At 40.2% G+C, this 20,213-nt stretch overlaps 2 protein-coding genes across 2 annotated transcripts in view; one reads left to right on the top strand and one right to left on the bottom strand.

The window, feature by feature from the left end:
• The window catches only part of itga11a (integrin, alpha 11a), a 46,086-nt gene that overhangs the window by 1,578 nt on the left and 24,295 nt on the right, over window positions 1–20,213 (top strand). Inside the window, exons 2-9 of the mRNA XM_070961708.1 lie at window positions 6,967–7,081; window positions 17,245–17,357; window positions 17,869–17,960; window positions 18,240–18,354; window positions 18,483–18,610; window positions 18,820–18,968; window positions 19,049–19,193; window positions 19,712–19,877. Of these exons, the coding sequence (XP_070817809.1) occupies window positions 6,967–7,081; window positions 17,245–17,357; window positions 17,869–17,960; window positions 18,240–18,354; window positions 18,483–18,610; window positions 18,820–18,968; window positions 19,049–19,193; window positions 19,712–19,877 (1,023 nt within the window). The remainder of the gene's footprint in view (window positions 1–6,966; window positions 7,082–17,244; window positions 17,358–17,868; window positions 17,961–18,239; window positions 18,355–18,482; window positions 18,611–18,819; window positions 18,969–19,048; window positions 19,194–19,711; window positions 19,878–20,213) is intronic.
• Window positions 8,669–20,213, bottom strand: part of LOC139330672 (ceroid-lipofuscinosis neuronal protein 6 homolog) — a 130,255-nt gene continuing 118,710 nt past the window's right edge. Inside the window, exon 8 of the transcript XR_011602143.1 lies at window positions 8,669–8,681. The gene's annotated coding sequence lies outside the window, so the exon portion shown is untranslated. The remainder of the gene's footprint in view (window positions 8,682–20,213) is intronic.

Below are 20,213 nucleotides of genomic sequence, written 5' to 3'. Positions count from 1 at the left end.
TATCCTTCCTGCATACATTTGCCAGATTTAAATGGTGTTCTGGCCGGATATGTCAACTCATGTGAACTTAGAATTTAGTCCTTTTAATAGATGTTGAATGTGGCCACTCCATGCAGGAACTTCTATTTTGATGTAGAGTTACAATTACGAATCAATTACTGACAAACTCACAAAAAAGTTAGCTGTTACTTGAGGTCCTTCAAAATGCAAAATAATGCAAAAGTTACAGTGTGCCAGATTGTGACTGGATGAAGTCAAAAGCAATGCCGTGTGAGGTGTCCTGATAATGATGAAGTAGAGACCAAGCCCATTATTTTCTTAATGAGTATACCTCAAAGTGCCTGGTTGCAATTATATCATGGCCATTTGGAGTTTGTGTTTGCATCAACATCCACTTGTAACTTTTTTGGCATCACTGTAACCCATATTTAGCTCTGTTTCATCAATGAATTAACTACTGCTATAGCAAGAAGTTTACATATTGTGCCACAGTATAGCTATCTGCCTTATAGCCGCCTATCTTACAGCTACCTGTATCATAACATTACTTGATTTAATGGTAATTAAAGCTGCATTCACAGTTTTCAGCCACAAAAGAAGAAGAACTTACAGACCTTACGTAATAGCAAGTTATACAGTTGCTATGGCTAACATTAGACAACATTGATATTGAAGTAACTATTCTGCCCCCTGATAAATTGAAGTCCAATATTTACTCTTCTCTTAGGTCTGTCTTGGTTTCCATGAACTCCAGAGAAAAATATGTGGCTCTTTAGCAGCTTGGTCCTTCAGTGTCTTCACCAGCTTGTTGGTACATTTGTTTGTATGTCGTTTCAACGCAGTCTCACAGCAACTTGTGAAATAGTCACAAAATTTAGCCCAAAATGTACCCTGCATAGACACAAATTTCCCACATTTTCCATGACACTCAGCTTGACTTTCAAACTAATCTATCTCAAATGAGGCTTCACTAAACCCCTCCTTCAGACAGTAACTGTCCAATCATAGCTTAACAACTGTAACTAGGTGCTGGCAGGCCCGTCAAGCTTTGCATTTCTCTGCATGTTGTTGCATTTTGCATTAGGCTTTAAGAGGAAAAATACTGAATATCTCAAGAGTAACAACACCATGGTTAAGGTTTGGTTGGGTTGAGGCGTGGACGACTTGGTTAGGATTAGGGAAGATCACAGTTTGGGTTAGAATAAGTGGTTTGTTCAGATTACAAAGTCATCATTGGTTTGGGTTCCATGGGTTACGAGAAACCAAAGTTTACTGTGAGTAGGAAACAGGAAATAATGATCTCCCAATTTAAAGACCAGAGTTTTGTTACAGTAACACTTTGAACTCCCCAACCTTTTCGCTATGCAGACTTTGTTGCTCAATAGTAATGTCACCCATCTTCTTCCTTTGATATCAATGGACAGAATTCATCAATCCTACTGCCACTGGAGGGCTTTGTCACATGTAAATCTATGCTGATTTGCTCAAACAGCAGATGCTATTGTCTGTCAGTGGGGAGGACAGTCTCTCTGCTGAAGGACAGTTTGCTGCTGCTAGGACTGTGGTTGATGAGAGCAGTGAGACTCACTGAACCAAACTGTACAGTTCAACACATTTTTGCAAGTTTGAATGCCCTCCTGGTACCTCCAGCAATCACAGGTATTTATTGTACCTCTGCCAACAGATTTGGGAGGAGGTTATGTTTCACACATTTTTGCTCTTTTCTTTGTAAGACTTCATGATTGATCACAATTGGCAAAAGAAGATTCAGATGCTGATATTTTGGTGACGGTCCTAAACAGGGATTCCCTCATTTCTTCATTGTGTGTCATCTACCCTAAGGAATGAGTCTTATCTGTTTTTAGTCTTTATCAAGACTATGTTGATCACAACAGTAATTAACATAAGAATGTCTCATCAAATGATTTTACATTTACATTTATAGGCTGCTGAAGATTTAGTGTTGCAGTTAGTTAATGTTACTGGCCAAAACAATTAATACTCTACCTCTGAATAAATCCTCATCAAGTTATTTCTCTTATAATGAACTTAACACTTACTATCTATATGCAGATGTCTGGACAGTGTCATGTAGTTGTGTGTCACAGCTGGTGGTACACATTTTTCATTGCACGGTCCATAGAGACTTTGTTTGAATCCCTAGAAGACCTTTTGTTGCCTCAGAGGGATAGCTTGTTAAGCAGCGCCCAGTTGGCTGTTGTGCATTAGGAACATCTGGTTTTAGATACCCTGTACCTCCCAGAGTATTTTTGTTGGCGTGGGGTAATTGCAATATGAGGTGCCAAAATGTTTGAAAGTACATTATATTGTAAAGCATTAAGTGTCTTTCCAGAGAAAACCATTGAAATGGAAGCACAGAATGAATCAATGGAAAAACACTACATTCTGTGGCAACTCTGTTCTCATATTTGTTAGAAAGCCACTGGCCCCATAACACCAGTCAGATATAGTGATAAGGCAATGTTCTTGACCTCACATACACCAAAACTGATTGTAAATATAGACTTAAGGCGGATGAGGAAATTAATATGCAGCATGTTTTCATAAATCCTAAAACATATTACACTATATCAACTTATGAAAGAAGTACGTCATGCACGTCTGATATGAGGATGTCTCCAAGCCAGGGGTTTGCACATCGCATGACTGCTCTATGTCAGTTGCTCTGTGGTGGAGCTCCTGCAGCTTGGTGTTGGGCCAACAGCAGCAGCAGCCTGATGTGGGTCGCACCGGCAGCCACTGGCCTGAGGTTTATTTATCTGGGCATAGAAGCCGGTACACAGGAAACCCAGCAAGACTCCGAACTTGCGTTAGAAGCTGCTGATATTACTGGGAATATTAAATTGCTCTGCCGTATTAGTAGCTTGAAATGGAAAATGGATCACCTCCATTCTCATGCTTTCACCCTGACACTTTCCCTGTCCCTGTCTTAGCTTTTGCACATTTTTTGCTCAGACTTCAGCCTCTCTGTGATTACGTCTTGGGAAATGTATTTTTCACTGCTTAAAAGTCATCCTAGCATTAAATCAGCTACCAGAACTGTTAACATTTATATGGTCCAGTTGATCAATGAGGGAGAGACTTCAAAATGATACAGCCCACTGCCCTTCATTTGTCCAATGATTTGTGCTGCACCACACAGCCAAGAGTTACCTACTGATTTGTATTTATTTTTCATACACCTTTCTGTTCCCAACAATCTATTTTCAGTCACCTCTTTTATGTTTCTAGATAAACAGAAACTTTGGGAGGATGTTTGGGGTTTGGATCAAACACCAGCTGAACATGTGAACCATTCATTTGACAGGAAATGAGCAATGTGGAGAACGTGTCAATATTTACACCAAGAGTCTGCATGGCAGAGATGGCCGTTTATTTTAATGGAGTTTTTCATGAAAAAGAACAAGTGGTCTATAGTTGTGCCAATCAAGGTGTGATATACTCCTGGTCCCCCAACAGATGTGAAAAATGAATGACTGATTCACTCTGTGGCTGTCACACCACTCACATAATGCCCTTTGGTAAAGTTGCAGTGCTGATGGTTTTGACACTGCCTGCAGTCATCAAACCCTCAGTTTCAGTTGTAGGTTTACATATACTTGTTGAGGACCAGCGGGAGTAGACATTTGGTTTTGTATTTGTTTAGACAACCTATTAACACTCCCAAATATTCAGTATCTAAAGAATGCAGGCAGCTTCACATATCTGTTGAAGGACCACTTTTCTTCAAGGAAAACAGCTGCTCAATATGCAAACTCCCCTCCACATTTCAAAGTCAAACAACACACCAGACAAATAAATCTAACTGCCCTCTAACAAACAAGAGGCTGACTTCAGTTGCAGCTGTACTGTGTATTACTGCAGGACTGTATTTTATTTCAAACTGAGACTAAAAGGTATTTTCATTTCATATGACCTACTGTTAGAATATAACAGGATTTAACCACTATTACAACCTCAGTACTCAGTGAAAAGTCCTTTCAACCTTTGTAGTGTCAAATTGGATTGTCATAACAACTGGAGAGGGATCACCTGATGCTTGATTTTCAAGGTAAAGTGCAAGTGAGCCCCATCAGTGTAACTGCATGTCTGTTGACTAAGCTCTAACATTAGTTATTTGTTGTATATTGTCAACTCAGACTTTACACAAAGGGAATTTTAGAGGCAGCACGGTTACTTACCATGTCAGATAAGATGCAGATTCACCTTGGAATCTGCTTCATAAAGGCACAGAGACGAGAGGAAAAATTTGAGAATACCAGAAAGGACCAGAATTTCGAGTCAGTTCTCAGGTCAGTTAGGCTGAACAAATACACACAGGCATGAACTGCAATGCTTATTTTTATGTTAGAAAAGAACTAGTCTGTATGAGAGAACCCAAAATATTTATAGCTGTTCCAAATGGCCACAGTCGAAGACAGTATGAAAAACAGGGCATCACAGAGAGGGTGATACGATGATGGCTACCATATGGAGATAACGTTACACACTTTCAGGCAGCCTCTCCTGGAAAGCATTTGTTGTATTTTACTCGGTTGTAGAGAATAGTTGTGTAACAAATGAAAAAAGAGAGCTTTCTGTAAGGGACCTCCAAGACCTCCAACATCTCGCTTGGGATTGTCTTTTGAACCAAACCACAAACTGCTCCACAACAATCTTTTGAATGACTCAGCTCCAAACCAACACATTGACACTGAAATGGCAATCAGCTAAAATTGAATGTACGATTTCTTAGAATCACAAGTGGACTCTGACTTCACACATCTGTATCCTCGTGAAAACATTGACAAGATATTGTCTTTTTTTTAAATTTTTGTGTAGTTCATCTATACAAATGAAAAAATAAAAAGGTTTTGTCTCCATCTAGCTGACGGGGGCAAACTTTGATAGTTTTTGTTTTCCATGGATGGCCAAAAAAAGCAAGCAGCTCCAGTGAGGCGTGTTTAAAAGGCTTAACGATAGTTTTCCTTATGGTGCACTGGTGCACATTGTTACGTCTGGGACATTTTGGGACGCACAGTCTTTGACAGACAGTTATGTAACGTGGGCAACTTCTGCTTTTTGGTTGATCTTGGCGTGCAGATGAGTATCACTGGGATAAAAGTGAAAACAGATGCTATAATCACAATTAATAGGGTTATTGAATAACATGGCAACCAGAACAACAATAATATTAAGACACTCAAAGTGTTTTCTCTGCATAACAGTTTGTACAGTAGTAGCCCAAGTGTTAATCACAACATTCTCTGTACAATGAATATTTTATGTGATATTCTAACCAGCACATCACATCATTTTGTTCAGATATATACTAGTCAGTTTAATAACTGCCAGTTGAAACCAATGAAAAATCCAGTTTCACATCATTGCGAGCGAACACTCTGTATAACTGTCTTGAATTTGTCCTCAGCTGTCATTTATTGCGGGTTAATTTGAATTTTACATGTTTTCCAGCTTTGTTGAGCATTCCTTCACCTTGTTGTTTACATTTAACTGAATTTCCCCTTGCAGGGACTCAGTTAACTTGACGTGACCCCAGAGCCCAACAGACAGGGAGTGAACTGTAAGTGGGGTCATTTAGCGTGAGGGCGAGGGATTGAATAAGCCCAGCAGTGTGTGGACGAGAGCCACAGGGATGTATGAAGTGGGGGAGCTTGTGGTGGTTAAAAGCGGAGGCATTTCTGCTCTCAGCTCAGCTGTGCAGCTCAAACTGTGAGAAAACACTTCCTTTTTAAGCAGTAATTTCCAAACTACAAAACAAACCCCTGTGTCTCATTAAGCATAAAAACTTTCCCTCCTACATTCTTTTCTTTACGCATTTTTGTGGCTCTGAAATGTAATAGTTTCCAATCTAAGTTGGAACATTTGGGAATTCAGAGTATCAGTGGGCTGTCGCGTAAAGGTCACCATGATCTTTGACACCACAGTGGCTGAAACATCAGTTGAATAATAGCAACAGATACACCTACGATTGGTCTGGCAACTGGTGAAACTGAGATCAGCAGGAGATTAAGTAGAGGATAGGTTGGCGAAGAGATGGATCAAGAGGAAGTCAGAGTGGTAGACAGTTACATTTTTCCCCTTCTCTTCTGCCAAAAGGAAAATCTCATCACCTCCATGTCCTCACACAGAGTTCTCCACTTTTGATGGAAATTTAAAAGCCAAATGATGCTGTCACCATTAATTAGCCATAATGGGTAACTTGGTGACATACAAATCCTGAAAAATACCTTCCCTGACTGGTATTTTAATTAAAAACAGACATCCAGTGCTCTTTTGTGCCACCTGGTAAGCTGTCTAAAGATGTGAGAGAAATTTAAGTACACAGTCAGGAAAGCAGGTTTGCTTTGATCAAGTCCCACAGCAGCTTTTACTTCTTACCTACTTAACTACGTGTCAGGTGACACTTCACCATCTACTCACTGCAAAATCAAAACAAAACTCCTTGTCCAATCTCAGAATTGCAGTTGCAAGATATTAGGTTCTTACATAGTGCAGGTTTTTTTTGTCATATGGACAGAAATTTCTTCTCTCTCACCACTGAAATGTAAATCGCATATTTCGCATCTTTGACTACACTACTTACACAATTACATGATTGCTATTTGTTTCCTTGAGAGGGAAGTCTGTGTTTAGACTGATGCAGGGGGAGAAACAGACATGAAACAGTGATAGAGAAGGGATTATTTTAAGGATGAGTAAGTTTGCAGCTGTTTGTGACACTTAGGCCAGATGTTGAGTTCTACTCAATGTTAATGTGTCTCTCAGTGCTGGCGTCCATAAAACTGATAACATACTAACACGTGGTACTGAAAACAAGGTGTTCTGTATAGATCATTCTGTACTGATGCTACAGAACAGGAACTGAATTTCAGGTGATTAATGGCAGAAATTTAAAGCTCTCCTTTAGCCGATGGTGATGAAAATGATCTTTTCTTTTTCAAGGATTCCACGACTGCTTCAATATCGACACAAAGAGACACAGGATCATCAAAGGCCCAAAACAAGCCCAGTTTGGATACACTGTTCAGCAACACGTGGCTGCTGGAGGCGAAAAGTGGTAAGGGACTTATACGACTTACACACCGCTGCTATGCAAAATGTAAGTGCTTGTTCATGTTTTGCAGTGATCTGATGTCACATTCTGCTGATCAATGCCTGTATCAACATGGCTAACGCTGTGTCCTTTGTAAAGTCAACGCTGTTGTTGAGTCATTTTGAACATCAGTCACAGTCAGCAAGAATGTGGATCAAATAAGTTAAATGTTCTTTTCTGTCTTATTTCGCAAACCATCATACTTAATCTCTGATACCACAATAACCACTTGAATCACAGTTTCACTTTTATTATCTATATTTTCTAGAAAATCAGTATCTCTTATTTTGAGGTATATTTTTAGGTTCTGTAAAACTTCCAGAATTTACCTTATTGATCTATTGGTAAGATTAATAGGTTTAGTGTGAGTGTAAAACACACAGTGCTGACGGACTGACTGACTTGGCAGCGAGACCTTTTTTCCCTGGAAAGATAGTGATCTACTGTACCTCTCCTCTGGTGTGCAAAGTTTCCTCCCATTAATTTGTGCTTGCAAAACAAACTGTAGTTCAGAGCTGGATACCTCACATTCATCATATTACCTCATAGCACAAACTGACTCCTGATGCACACTATTATTAGGCCAACTGGCACCGTGTGGTGGCCAAAATTAGTTTCTGGCATCCCCAAAACGTGTGGTTGCAAGCACCGTGCAGAGTTCCAGTTGCGCTACTGTGTGTGTGTTTGCGTGTGCGTACATGTGCGTGTGTTAATCATTAGTTCTGTTTATTTATATTTTAATTATACGTCTATTTTTTCTCTCTGACGTCAATCGCTTCCAGACCAGCCTCTCCAGAAAAATAGTCGTATGTTTAAATGCTAAATACCTTGTTAACAATTTCCTGATGAGCATTCTCTCACAGTTGTGTGACAGTAACTGTGACCTCTGATAATGGTGTACAATGCACATGACATTGACACCTGACTGTGGTTCCCATCCCGTCTCCTTCCAACAATCGACTTGGTTTTAAGCATTAAAGTCACATTAAAATGCAGCCCCCTCATTCATTTCAATAGGACCACTGCATAGATGCTGTCTGGGAGAAAAGTCGAACCTTGATTAACTTTCATAGCAACACAATGCAGCGTCATCAGGAAAAGTGCTGCACTGGCCACTCAAACACATTTCAGTGAATACTGCTGGTACTTTGTAACATGAATGCTGTATTTCTACTGTTTGTCTCATGGAGAGTGTCATGGAGAAACATACTGTAAAACGGTTTCCTCTATGCTTACTTTCCAGAGCACTAAAATGCTTCCTCATTATAACATAAACTGCATCACAAACACATGGACTGACTGACATGGACTTTGCTTGTGATAGATAATGTTAACATAAATGCTGGTAATTGTGTCAAATCTAATTATTGTTGCAACAGCATTGTAGTGCAACTGGCTTTTAGCTTTCTAAGAATTTATTGGTCACTCTGTCCTTCAGAGAACAGCCCAATTTTATAATTCGAAATTTTCCACTAAGTGCTGCTCTGCAAACATTATGGGACCATTTAAATGTAGTAAATACCATCATGGGCTTACTGTCCCACGCTGATTGTTTTTACTGTTCCTCTTGGCAAGTTATCCCTCCTCTGTCACCCTTGGACAGCCTGAGGTCTATAGAGTTATATGTGTCTGTGAAAAGAGAGAGAGTATTGTGTTCATATAACGATGCTTGAGAATATTACACTTGGTAATGAAAGTGTAATGAAAGGCTGACAAAATCACAGATCAGTGTCTGTCAGTAACATCGAAGTCAACAAAGCTCAGGTCAGGCTGAATGTTAGGCCTGTGATGGTTACAGGTTGCCTGGTGATTTTTCTTCTATTGTCAGCAAATCCCATGAAAAGAAAAACCAACAATGAATTAATCCTACTAACAGTGTTTGTGTAGCCAAAGCCTGATATGGCTTATTGCTCGGAGCCAAACACCTCCATAGTTGTCCAAAAGCTATTAAAAACACATCAGTGAGCAATGCTGTTTCACTGGGTGACATGTTCCTTCTTTCTAATGAAAGTGGGCACTGTAGTTAATGAGAGAGTCCATCCAAGATAAACAGTCCTGCTGCCATGAATATTCAGTAACATACCAAATGTTAACAGTTAAAAAAGTAAATGTTCATGACCTGTTTTTAAAGATTGACGTCTTCAGTAGAAACCACACATGGGGCTGGGAAATCAGGGAGCACATTGTTGGTTTTGGTTTATTTATGGGCTTATTTGACAATAATAAAAATAGAGAACATCCCTAGTCTTATCCTTTAGGTTTAGTTTAGAGGTTAAGGGGTGTAAATGCGTGTTCTCAGTGTACACCAAGGGACAGTGACACACTTGGAGAGTGAGGTGACAAATTAGCGAGTTGGCGGTTCACAGAAGTCAAAGTCTTCCTTGAATTGACACTCTGTGACACATGACAGCAACAGTCGATTACGCTGTAAAATCCAACCTCTTTAACATTCTGAGCCACTGTGAGTCAGCCATGTCTACCAGAATGGAAAAGGTCTGATGAGGCTGATTCCTGTGGAATAAAGGTCACCAGAGACACTGCGTCGCCTGAGGTAAATGTCTGAGAACGAGGTGAAAACATCTGCAGTGGGAGAAGAGTGCAGCACAGGCTGCAAACAGCGTCCAGCCAAATGGACCAATTGGGATCAGGATTTTGGCATCTTTATTAGGTGCTCATATATCCTGCATAAAAGTGCTTTTATTCATAAGCAATAAAATAGTCGTTGTGTGGAAGAGCAGTAATGTTGTGGAAAGTCTTCTACTTGATGCAAAAAAGTCTGTATTTTGAATATGTTAACAGTGCTATACAGCATGGGATGAGTATTGTGGCTGATCAGTACATTGTTTATACTTTCCACAGTGCTGAGTATCACATTTGATTTACACCTCAGTTATGACTCATCTGTCTCTCTGGCAGACAAGTTACTCATCCAGCGGAGTTTAGTTTTGGACTGACTGTTTAGTCAGTGCAGCAGCGTGCGTAGGTGTGGGTATGTGAACTCACAGCTGCATGGACAAGCAAGACTGTCTAGTCTAGTCTCTTTCTGTGTGTGAGTGTGTGTGCGCTCGCAATGCATAGTCTGACAGTTCTCAGCTGGACTAAGGAATGCTGCAGGATCTGATGGAGATATGAAAAATGGTTTTATTGAGTGTGAAAGAAATATTAAAATTATTAACAATAATGTTGTCTTCAGGTTTGACGAGACATGATTTGCTTCATCCACATCCACCAAAGACAGTGCTGTCAGGACAGTTGTCTTATTTTCACCGGTGGTGCTGTAACTTGGCTAAAGATTGTGAGCATCCACTGAAGTATGGAAAGTATTGCTATGCAGAATGCACTCTTTACAGTGTGATATAAATGTAACGGTATATTGAATGATCTCTGATCTGCAGAGAAAGCAGTAACTATGGCTGACAAATATATTTGTAGACTAAAAAGTGCAGGAATTCAACTCTGAAATGTTTTGAAGTAGGAGGCTGAAGTAGTACAATGGAAATGGTCAGAATTGCCCATAACTACAACATTTAAGTAATTCATTTAGTTGTTTTCCATCACTGGTCCCAGTTCAGTGATGCTCTCTTGAGTCTTATGTGGGATATGAGCAATGAACTCCACATGTCTCTCATTTTTAACTGTGTCCGCGAAGAGGTTTCTCCAAAATGAATGTGTTGATGAGGCAATGATTTCTGCAGATTAGGGCAGAATCTGCTTTTTGTATTAAGCAACTGAACGGCATCTTTGAAGTTTCAGACAGCAGCTCTGCAGCAGAACATGTGCCCACCAAGTGTCAGCACCTCAGGGGGTTGCTGATTTTGTGTTTATTTGAAGGCCTGTGAGACAGCTTATACTCGCTGTATTTACAAGTCTGACTTCACAATTAGATTAGTCAATTCAAAAACTGTTTTTGGATGATACACTTGTACCATAAATTGAGGTGGACAGTCTATGCCGTCCCTGGCCATTTATGCCTTTTAACTTTCTAAATCCACTTTCCCCTCAAGTGGTTTCACCTCAACTTAGCATTCAAGAGACTTCAAATTGTTGCAATTACTGATGTTGCATGTGAGCATCTGTATTAGACTGCAGTGCTGTCAACTTTTCCAGACTTATGTATGATTCCTGAAAACCCTCAGCTCTGTGTTTGGATAGGAACAGGATCACAGCTGGAAAGTGACTCTGTAAGAAAAGCTTTTTATGACCCGAAGCTGAAGTAAGGCAGGCATGCAGCTAAATTCAGAAGGCCTTCTTTCAGCACCAAATTAAGAAAGTAGTGTTTGTTGATTCAGTGGTGCTTGGAAGTTATTCACAAGAGCTTTCATATATCGGACCAATTAACAGCATGTGTAAAATCAGACTAAGCTGAGAAATTCTCTCATTAAGGTTTTTTCCAAGCATGTTGCGTAAACGACAATATTTTCCCCCCAAAAATACTGTTTTCACCATTTTTGACTTCAGACATAGAGAAGCTGAGACATCTTTGTCAGGTCTGATGACAGTTTCTGTCCACGACTGCTGATGGAGCTCCTAAGCTGAGGAAAGGTCACCATGTCAAGAATGTGTCACTTCCTCACGTGTCTACTGAGCATTATGGAGCTCTAAACACTCTGCCAGAGTAGACACTCTTTGGGGAGCATAGAGGCCACATCACCTCCAATTTGCAAGGGGCTTGAGTCTTTAAACCTGATGGTATACACGGGCCTGCATACTTGAGCCATGCACCACAGAAGCCTCCCACTTTCTATTTCCACTGTTTATTTTTCTACAGTTGTTACCAGGTCTCCTCAATGGAGACCTGACCTTTACTCCTTAGTTCAGTTACAAGTTGCACACCACAAAGAACTACGGGGAGTCTGTGAAGTCTTTCACCACTGACCTTAAATAGTGTTCCCTTTATTTGGCCTGTTTGGAAAGCTGCAAAGAAAAGTGTTTTTATGCCTCCTGAGCTAGGCAGGAAAACAGGAATCGATCTATTTAGTTTAGACACAACTCTCACAGTCGTGTGATTGTACTGGCTGTTATCGGCTTAAAATATATTCCACAGTTTTACTCAGAAGTTAGACGCCTTTGATAGGACTGAGAAACACTGAAAACAAAATAAGACTGGAAAAAGCTAGTAGGTCTGTGAGGGTGTATCAGGCACAGCAGTGCTTTGAGGTAAATATTAATGTCAGCATGCTACCAAGCTCACAGTGTTAACATGCTGATTTTCAATCAGTAGTGTAATAAGTAGTAACAAAGTTCAACTGTGCTTCACGGAAATGCCTTTAATTTTCCACATATTTAGTCATAAATTAAAGTACAAAGAAAGAAATGTTCACCTGATCAAATTAAGTGATTACTAAAGTTATGACGGTTGATCCTTAGGGTGACATGAATGTTTGTACCAAATTTTGTGACGATTCAATAGTTGAGTAAGTTGTAAACCTCGCGGTGATGCTAGACGAAAAGTCATTATGATTCATCCTCTGGGAACCATAAATATCTGTACAAAAATGCTGCACATATTGAGATAAGTGGAACCTTTGACTTGCTGATGGCGATGGAGGAAAAGTCAGGGGATGAGCAAAATCAGCAGGATTCATCCTGTTGAGACTACACATTTAATCTAATACAATCTAATAGTTGTTCAGATGTTTCTGTCTGGGGCAAAGTGGTGGATCGACCAAACGGCATTGCCTTTCCTAGAGCTACACCACTGGCGTGGCTAAAATTATATCTTAGATTAAGTAAATACAGTTCAGTGTTAGAGCTGAAAAAGGCATTTTCAGGACACTGAATTAAAGCAACTAGCATGTGCTTACAAATTTCTCATAAGTCATCTACTCACCCTCATAGTCTGGTCAGTGCTCTCAAGTGAAACAGACACGCTAAATGAATGCCTTTGGAAAATGATTATGTGACCATTACAATTCCTCGGATTTATGAGGCAGCATTAGCGAGAGAACACATATCCTGTTAATGCAGACAAATGGAATCTGATGAGCAAGCGTGACATTGGAGTAGCACACTCATGTTTGGGGCAGGGATGTGGTTTCACAGCGTATACATCTCTTCCTTCCAAATATGAAAAACATTACCACATTAATGACAGCCTGGGTTTGGGGATGGCACTTCCTCAAACCCCAAAATCCTGTATTCCCTGGTAACCATGGTAGAAAATGTCCACGCATTCATTTTGGGTCAAGTTATTCTTTCAGTGTCGTTACCATTCCTACAGTGATGATGCACCGAGGCTACCATTCGATCCTAATGAGCGCTGGAACATGATTGTTTGAACAGCTTCTGGTGAAATTCAGGAGGTCCCGAGGCAAGCATCCAACTCAAAGGCAACAATGGTCCCTTTTCATCAAGGTAGCTGTATCCTGACCTGAACTTGTGCTCCTGTGCCTCCTCTAACCAAAGGATAGCAAACCTGAAGTAATAATCCTGTTATTAATAGTTATGAAAATATGAGCACTGTTGGAGCCACTGTGGTGAAAATGACTTACAGAGTCTGTGAGACTTTAAATGTTGGCTTGAGGAGCAACAACACTGAAGCTTACTTCCATGTGAGTTGCTCTTTGATATGCAGTGATGGACTGTTGGACCAACATTTTCCCTTGTCTTCAGTTACTGCTGTTAAATGTCAAATCAAAACTGGTGCTAAATTTTCTGTACATGTGCCAATAATATACCATACACCACAGCTACAGCTGCCCTAAAAGAAATTCACAATTCAAGAAGAAATACCTCATGAAAGCATGAAATACACTGAAGAAAACTGGAAGTTCACTCTTGACCATGGAAACAAACAAACAATGTCACCACGAGGTCCACTCCTGTTCTGAAGCTTAACTGTATCACACCGCAAAAGCAATAGTCACATTTAAGGGACTTCTCATCTGTTTACTGTTTTTATTTGCTTTTTATACAGTAATGTACTGTATGCATCAATTTCTGCTAGATTAAATTCTTACGATACATTGGAAGGTGTCTGAAGTTAAGTTATTTGATAAAAAAGGCAGGATGGAGAAATGACAAACCTCAATCCGGCCTTCTAACTCAATGAACGGCCATGTTGCCCTCTCCTCTGACTGTCAGCTCTTATCTGTTATTCTTCTGACCTAATTGATTAAATGGTGATTTTAAGTGCAGCAATGAATACAGTCTTTGTATTTGAAGAAATGTGTTCAGCTTCACATTTGGAAATTATATCGATTGCAAAATACTACAGAACAATCTGAACATCATGCAGTCAAAGAGTTTAAAGGGAGTTTCCGTGTACACGCCTTTCCTACTAAATACTTAGTTAAATAATAATGATGCTAATAATAAAAACTTAGGTAATATTATTACCTAAGTTTTTTCTTGGAAATTTGGAGAGGTTTTGAAACTCTGGGGGTCACAAACCTGACCTGGGAATTCTTAAGTTGAAGATCAGGCCTCTCTAATTGTTAGACTTTGACCTAGAAGTCCATGCAGGAGGTTGGCCATGGTCTGCTTCTGCTATAAAGTGGTGTCGAGTGTCTTTCCTCTGGGGCACCGCTGAACTGGGAGTTGCTCCTTTGCCCGCTGCTTTCCCTGTGATTTTCACTTGGACTGCACAGTTGTTTGAATTCCTAGTTGACCTACTGTATTTATTGAAGCTTTTCCAAGAATGTGATTAGTTTAGGATACAACCCGCCAATGAATGCTTGAATTGGGCGAGCTTAGGTGAAATTTGCCGGAAAAAGTCAAAACAAAAACAAATTGGATTTTTAGAAAGAAAAACATTTTGGGGAGACTGTTTCAATTTGGGATGCCATGCTCTAATTATACCTACTGAACAAGTTCAATACAAAAATACCAAAATCTACCATTAACTACCAATTAATTGCTTGTTAATGATCCCAGTACAGTTATTGTTGTTGTGTCATACATTGATCACAGATCACTCACTCCATGTCCGTCATCGTACCAGAATTGTCCTAAAATTGAGGACTGGGAGACGGTATAATTTAAATCGTTGCCTTATGTACCACTTTTATCCAAAGTGCTTTCCAATTAGTGTGTCCTTCACCTAAATTACAGAGTTTATGACTGCTTTTTCTGTGATTATGAAAGAATTGTAAGGATAGTTTACTCCATTCTTGCTGATATTTCTTCCATCCATCCATTTTCTATGCCGCTTATCCCTTTCGGGGTCGCAGGGGGGCTGGAGCCTATCTCAGCTGTCAACGGGTGGGGTACACCCTGGACCGGTCGCCAGCCGATCGCAGGGCAACATATATACACAAACAACCATTCACGCTCATACTTAGGGGCAATTTAGAGTAACCAATTAACCTAATGAGCATGTTTTTGGTCTGTGGGAGGAAGCCGGAGTACCCGGAGAGAACCCACGCATGCACGGGAAGAACATGCAAACTTCACACAGAAAGGCCCGACCCGGGAAGCGACCCGGCGACCTTCTTGCTGTGAGGCACGTGCACTACCTGCTGCGACACCGTGCAGCCGCTGATATTTCTTGAATTCACTATTTTAGGTCTTTTTGATGAGATCTATTGGTTAGATCTGTTTTGGTTAAGATTAAACAATGCAGCTGTAGATAATCCACTGTTTAATTACTGCAGTGTTATTTGTTTACTGCTGATGTTGTATCTACAATGCAGGATTAATTCTGTATATATAGCTTGCATTGTATCTACTGAAGCTGAGGGCAGTCTGTCTGTGTGATGGTGTCTGTTAAAATATGTTAAACCTGAGGCAGTTGAACCTTGTGACTCCAGTACAGCATTGAGATGTAGAAATACTGAGCCATTTAGTTGAAAGACAGAACAACAGACACAGATCACAAGATTTATCATGAAATCCGCAAGAACTTTCATGGAGATTATAAATAATGAATAAAACAGCCTTTTTGTTTCCCTCGAAGAACACAAGTAGTTCTTATCTCTGACATACATTTGAATTATAGCTCCCCTTTAAGGCATGTATGCCCTCCACCAGTCCTGAAGTAAACACACCAGACGATTTTATATTCCCCATCACGTCAAGTCATCTAAAACCTTTTAGTGACATTTATGAGACCACGATGACCCCGCGCAGGAAGCCCACTGTGAAGTCAAGTGCAGGACTGACTCCTTACAAACACTACGTCATGTGAACAGAATGTCCAGCACTCAACACTCGTTGGACAAATGTAACTCTGATGGTGCTCTATGAAGACAAAATTCATCTGATTTGATTTAATTAACCAGACAGCCCTCATTAAATTAAATAGTTATATCCCAGAGAGCATCTTGTAGCCATGATCCACTATTACTGTCATGTTATGCCTCAGCAGGGGAGTAAATCCATCTGCTCCAGCAGTTAACACATTCCACCAACAGCTGACATTCATACACAAGTGTCCTACATTATCAGTGATTTACATTCATTGTCCTGTGTCAGTACAGGCTGAATTACATTCATTTGCATTAGAGCAGTAAAGAGTAAGAGTGTGGATGTTGGGATAGTGAATGGGTGTATAAACATTTGCTTTCAACACTTTCTATCTCATACTAACTATTTAGAACTGACAAATTTGTTGTCACACATTTTCATGTGAATGTTCAGTCGAGATACGGCTGTATCTTGAGGATATGTTTCACAGGAGATAACTGCTGATTGTATCATCCAGCCACTGTGTTTCACTGTGTGGAACTGTTTATGATAAGTGAAGTCCATTGGTGCTTAGTTAACCTCCCTGGATAAATAAATAAATGCTGAAAGTCTTCTCGGTCAGTCCATGTGTTTTGTGTGGGTCACTGTTGTTAACAGTCACACTCATATTCCCTCAGAGAATTGGATACCAGACAAAGACGGTTCACAAGTACACAGGATTTTCTCAAAATGGAGCTTTTTCTATGCATTTCCTTCGTCCACACACAAATGAAGTTTCAGGACTTCAGAGAGCTTCACAGAGCTTTTGGAAAACTCCTTCCTAGCCACACCACAGCCTCATTGCAGGTTTTTTAGAATGAAGGAGGAAATATCCTGTTTACAAAAGTGCCTGTCTAAGTGTTGACAGCCAATACATAACAACAGAGACCTTGTGTAAAGCACAATTTAATATTAATGTACATTTTAAGTGATTTTACCTTTTGGATTTGTGGTTTTTGCAGGTTATTAGTGGGTGCCCCGTATGAAATGAATGGCCCTTACCAGACGGGGGATGTTTATAAATGTTCACTAAGCAGACGAACCAACGGCAATGGTTGCTCCAAGCTCAACTTAGGTATAGTGTCACAATACACCACTCAATTTTTACCAGAGAATGATTAGATACACAACATACAGAGACAGTGACAACCATGAATGTACAACATCTGGATAAATATGTATGCATGTGTTGGATAGGTGTTTATATGTCTGCGTGCTTTCTGCATGTGTCTCAGTAAACATCATGGTGGCATGTGTGAGACAGAAGTGTGGGTACCATACCAATCATTCCACATTTTACTATTTTTTTAAATGGTTTATATACATTTCCACATGTGTGTTATACCGCACATCTCACCGCATGCCTCATCATCCGGGTTCCACATGTGCTGTGCTGGTTAGGGAGGCGCATGAAGTTTTGTCAAGTGAACGTTTAAATCTGAGGATGTAGACGCTGTTTTGGCTGCCCAGACAGCAGTAACAAACCAAAGTCCCAGATGGTGGAACTTCTGTTTGGTTTCTGATGTATGTACTGTATGAGTCTGTGCATCCAAGATCCATCCAAGTGAGATTCATTTTCCCTCAAGGAAGGATATCTCTGACCAACGTATCAGAGCGAAAGGACAAGATGAGGCTGGGTATGACGCTCACATCTAACCCTAAAGACAACAGCTTTGTGGTGAGGATGAGTTTGAAATTCATTGGATTAATCCTCTGGAGCTATCACATACAGTATTGGTCTGTTGCAGCAGAACTTATGGAGTAAGTAAGAACACATTTAATAAAATAGCAATGGTCAAAATGGAAAAAAAGCAATCCCACAAGATTGTCTTTTGATTACACGTTTGCCATACTGCAGCACTCTCCATGGAAGTTCTCTGAGAGCATGAATCAAACTTTTTGAAATATGCTGAGGTTGTTGATGTTGCTTGTATAAATGCTTTCTTTCATGTTTCAGGCCTGTGGGCCACTATGGTCCTATGAGTGTGGCAGCTCTTACTACAGCACTGGCATATGCTCCAGAGTCAATGCGAGCTTCAAGTTCTCCAGAACGATTGCGCCTGCCTTTCAGAGTAAGCCCTCCAGACAAACATTCAAGGACAGTTCTTAGTCAGAGGAGGGGATTATTTCCTCGTTTGTGAACATCTGTTTTCTCCATGTACACTCTCATGATTAAGTCTCATCTTTAAATGTTTCTCAGGATGTGAGACCTATATGGACATTGTGATCGTTCTGGATGGCTCAAACTCCATCTACCCGTGGTATGAAGTGCAGGCTTTTCTCATCAACATTCTTCAGAAGTTCTATATTGGACCAGGTCAAATACAGGTGTGTAAGAAAGGCAGGACAAGAATTAGGATAAGAAGTATTTTTTGTTACTTTTTTTTCTGCATGATTTTATCTGCAATATGTTAACAACATAGTTCTTTGTATGCTGCTATTCTGGGAGAATTTTACATTTATTATTACTGTAGTTAATTGTAAGAATGTAGAGCTTGTCTGAATTGTGATAGATCATTGTCATTGTGTTTCTACAGGTTGGAGTCGTCCAGTATGGCGAGAAGGTGGTCCATGAATTCAAACTCAGCGACTACAAATCTGTTGAGGAAGTGGTGAAAAGAGCGCGCAGTATCAACCAGCGGGGTGGAGAGGAGACCAACACAGCTCTTGGCATCAATGTAGCACGGTACAGCATCTCCATTTATACAAATGAGCAGCAAAAATGCATAATTTATTTTACTTAACATATCAAACATGTTCTCACAGCTCACAAGCTTTCAAACAAGGAGGTCGGCGCGGTGCCAAGAAGGTGATGATAGTGATAACTGATGGAGAGTCACATGACAGTGCGGATCTCCAGCAAGCCATCGAGGACAGTGAGAAGGACGGCATCACCCGTTATGCCATTGCTGTGAGTCTGCTACACCTGTTATTCACCTGGCTTTGATGGCTTACACTTTATGAGTCTTAACTTAGTTTTCTGATAAACACATTTCCAAAGGAGCATGAAAACACCATAAACATTAATGAGGCAACCCAACAGAGTTCAGTCTCTCAGGAGCTGAGCTAAGAATGGAGCGAAAACATTTGGTGCACTAGGAGAGCTCCAAACATAAACTCAGTGGAAGTGCAGTTAAAAGGTGTGAATAATCTCCTCAAAACCACATGGTTCTTTGGTCTGTACCACTGCTGGTATAGCTAATGGCATACTTGATTCCATCCACTGCCTTAGCTGGGCAGAGACATCTGAGCAAAAACTCTGATGTCATTTGGTTGAAGACTGGCTGGAATGTGGGACAGCACTGACATTGGTGAAGAAAACCTAAATCATCTGACGCCCTTTCAAAGAGTGCTAATGTTAACCTGTTTAAGATGAATTACATTGGCTGATTGCATGCACTGACAGATTGTTCGATCTTGTCTTCACAGGTCCTCGGCTACTACAACCGTCGAGGGATCAACCCTGAGGCCTTCCTCAATGAAATCAAGTACATCGCCAGCGATCCAGATGACAAACACTTCTTTAATGTGACCGATGAGTCAGCGCTGAAGGACATTGTGGATGCACTTGGGGAACGCATCTTCAGTTTGGAAGGTTTTGCAAGGACTTCTTTTGAGCTACATTACACTATATTCATTTGACAGACACATTTCTCCAAAGCAATTCATAAGAAGGACATTCAGATGTTGAAATTGCTTCGTTCTTAAAAAACTAAAAATATGAAAAGTGTCTTCTGAGTGATTGCGTAAGTTCTCAGAACGAAGCTGCATAGAAACCACAACATTTCCATGAAAATCTTTCCTATTTTAACTTTAACCAAAGAATATGATGTTTCTCTGTGGAAAAGTACAGCCTTACATACAGTAAAGCTAGATAACCCCCAGTCAAAAATTAATGGAGATCTCTACCCAATTAATGGTTTAGTCAGAT

This window comes from Chaetodon trifascialis, chromosome 1 (genome assembly GCF_039877785.1).
Source record: "Chaetodon trifascialis isolate fChaTrf1 chromosome 1, fChaTrf1.hap1, whole genome shotgun sequence".
Lineage (NCBI taxonomy): Eukaryota > Metazoa > Chordata > Actinopteri > Chaetodontiformes > Chaetodontidae > Chaetodon > Chaetodon trifascialis.
Note: the sequence above shows the minus strand (reverse complement) of the source record. Positions and strands in the feature narration are given on the sequence as shown.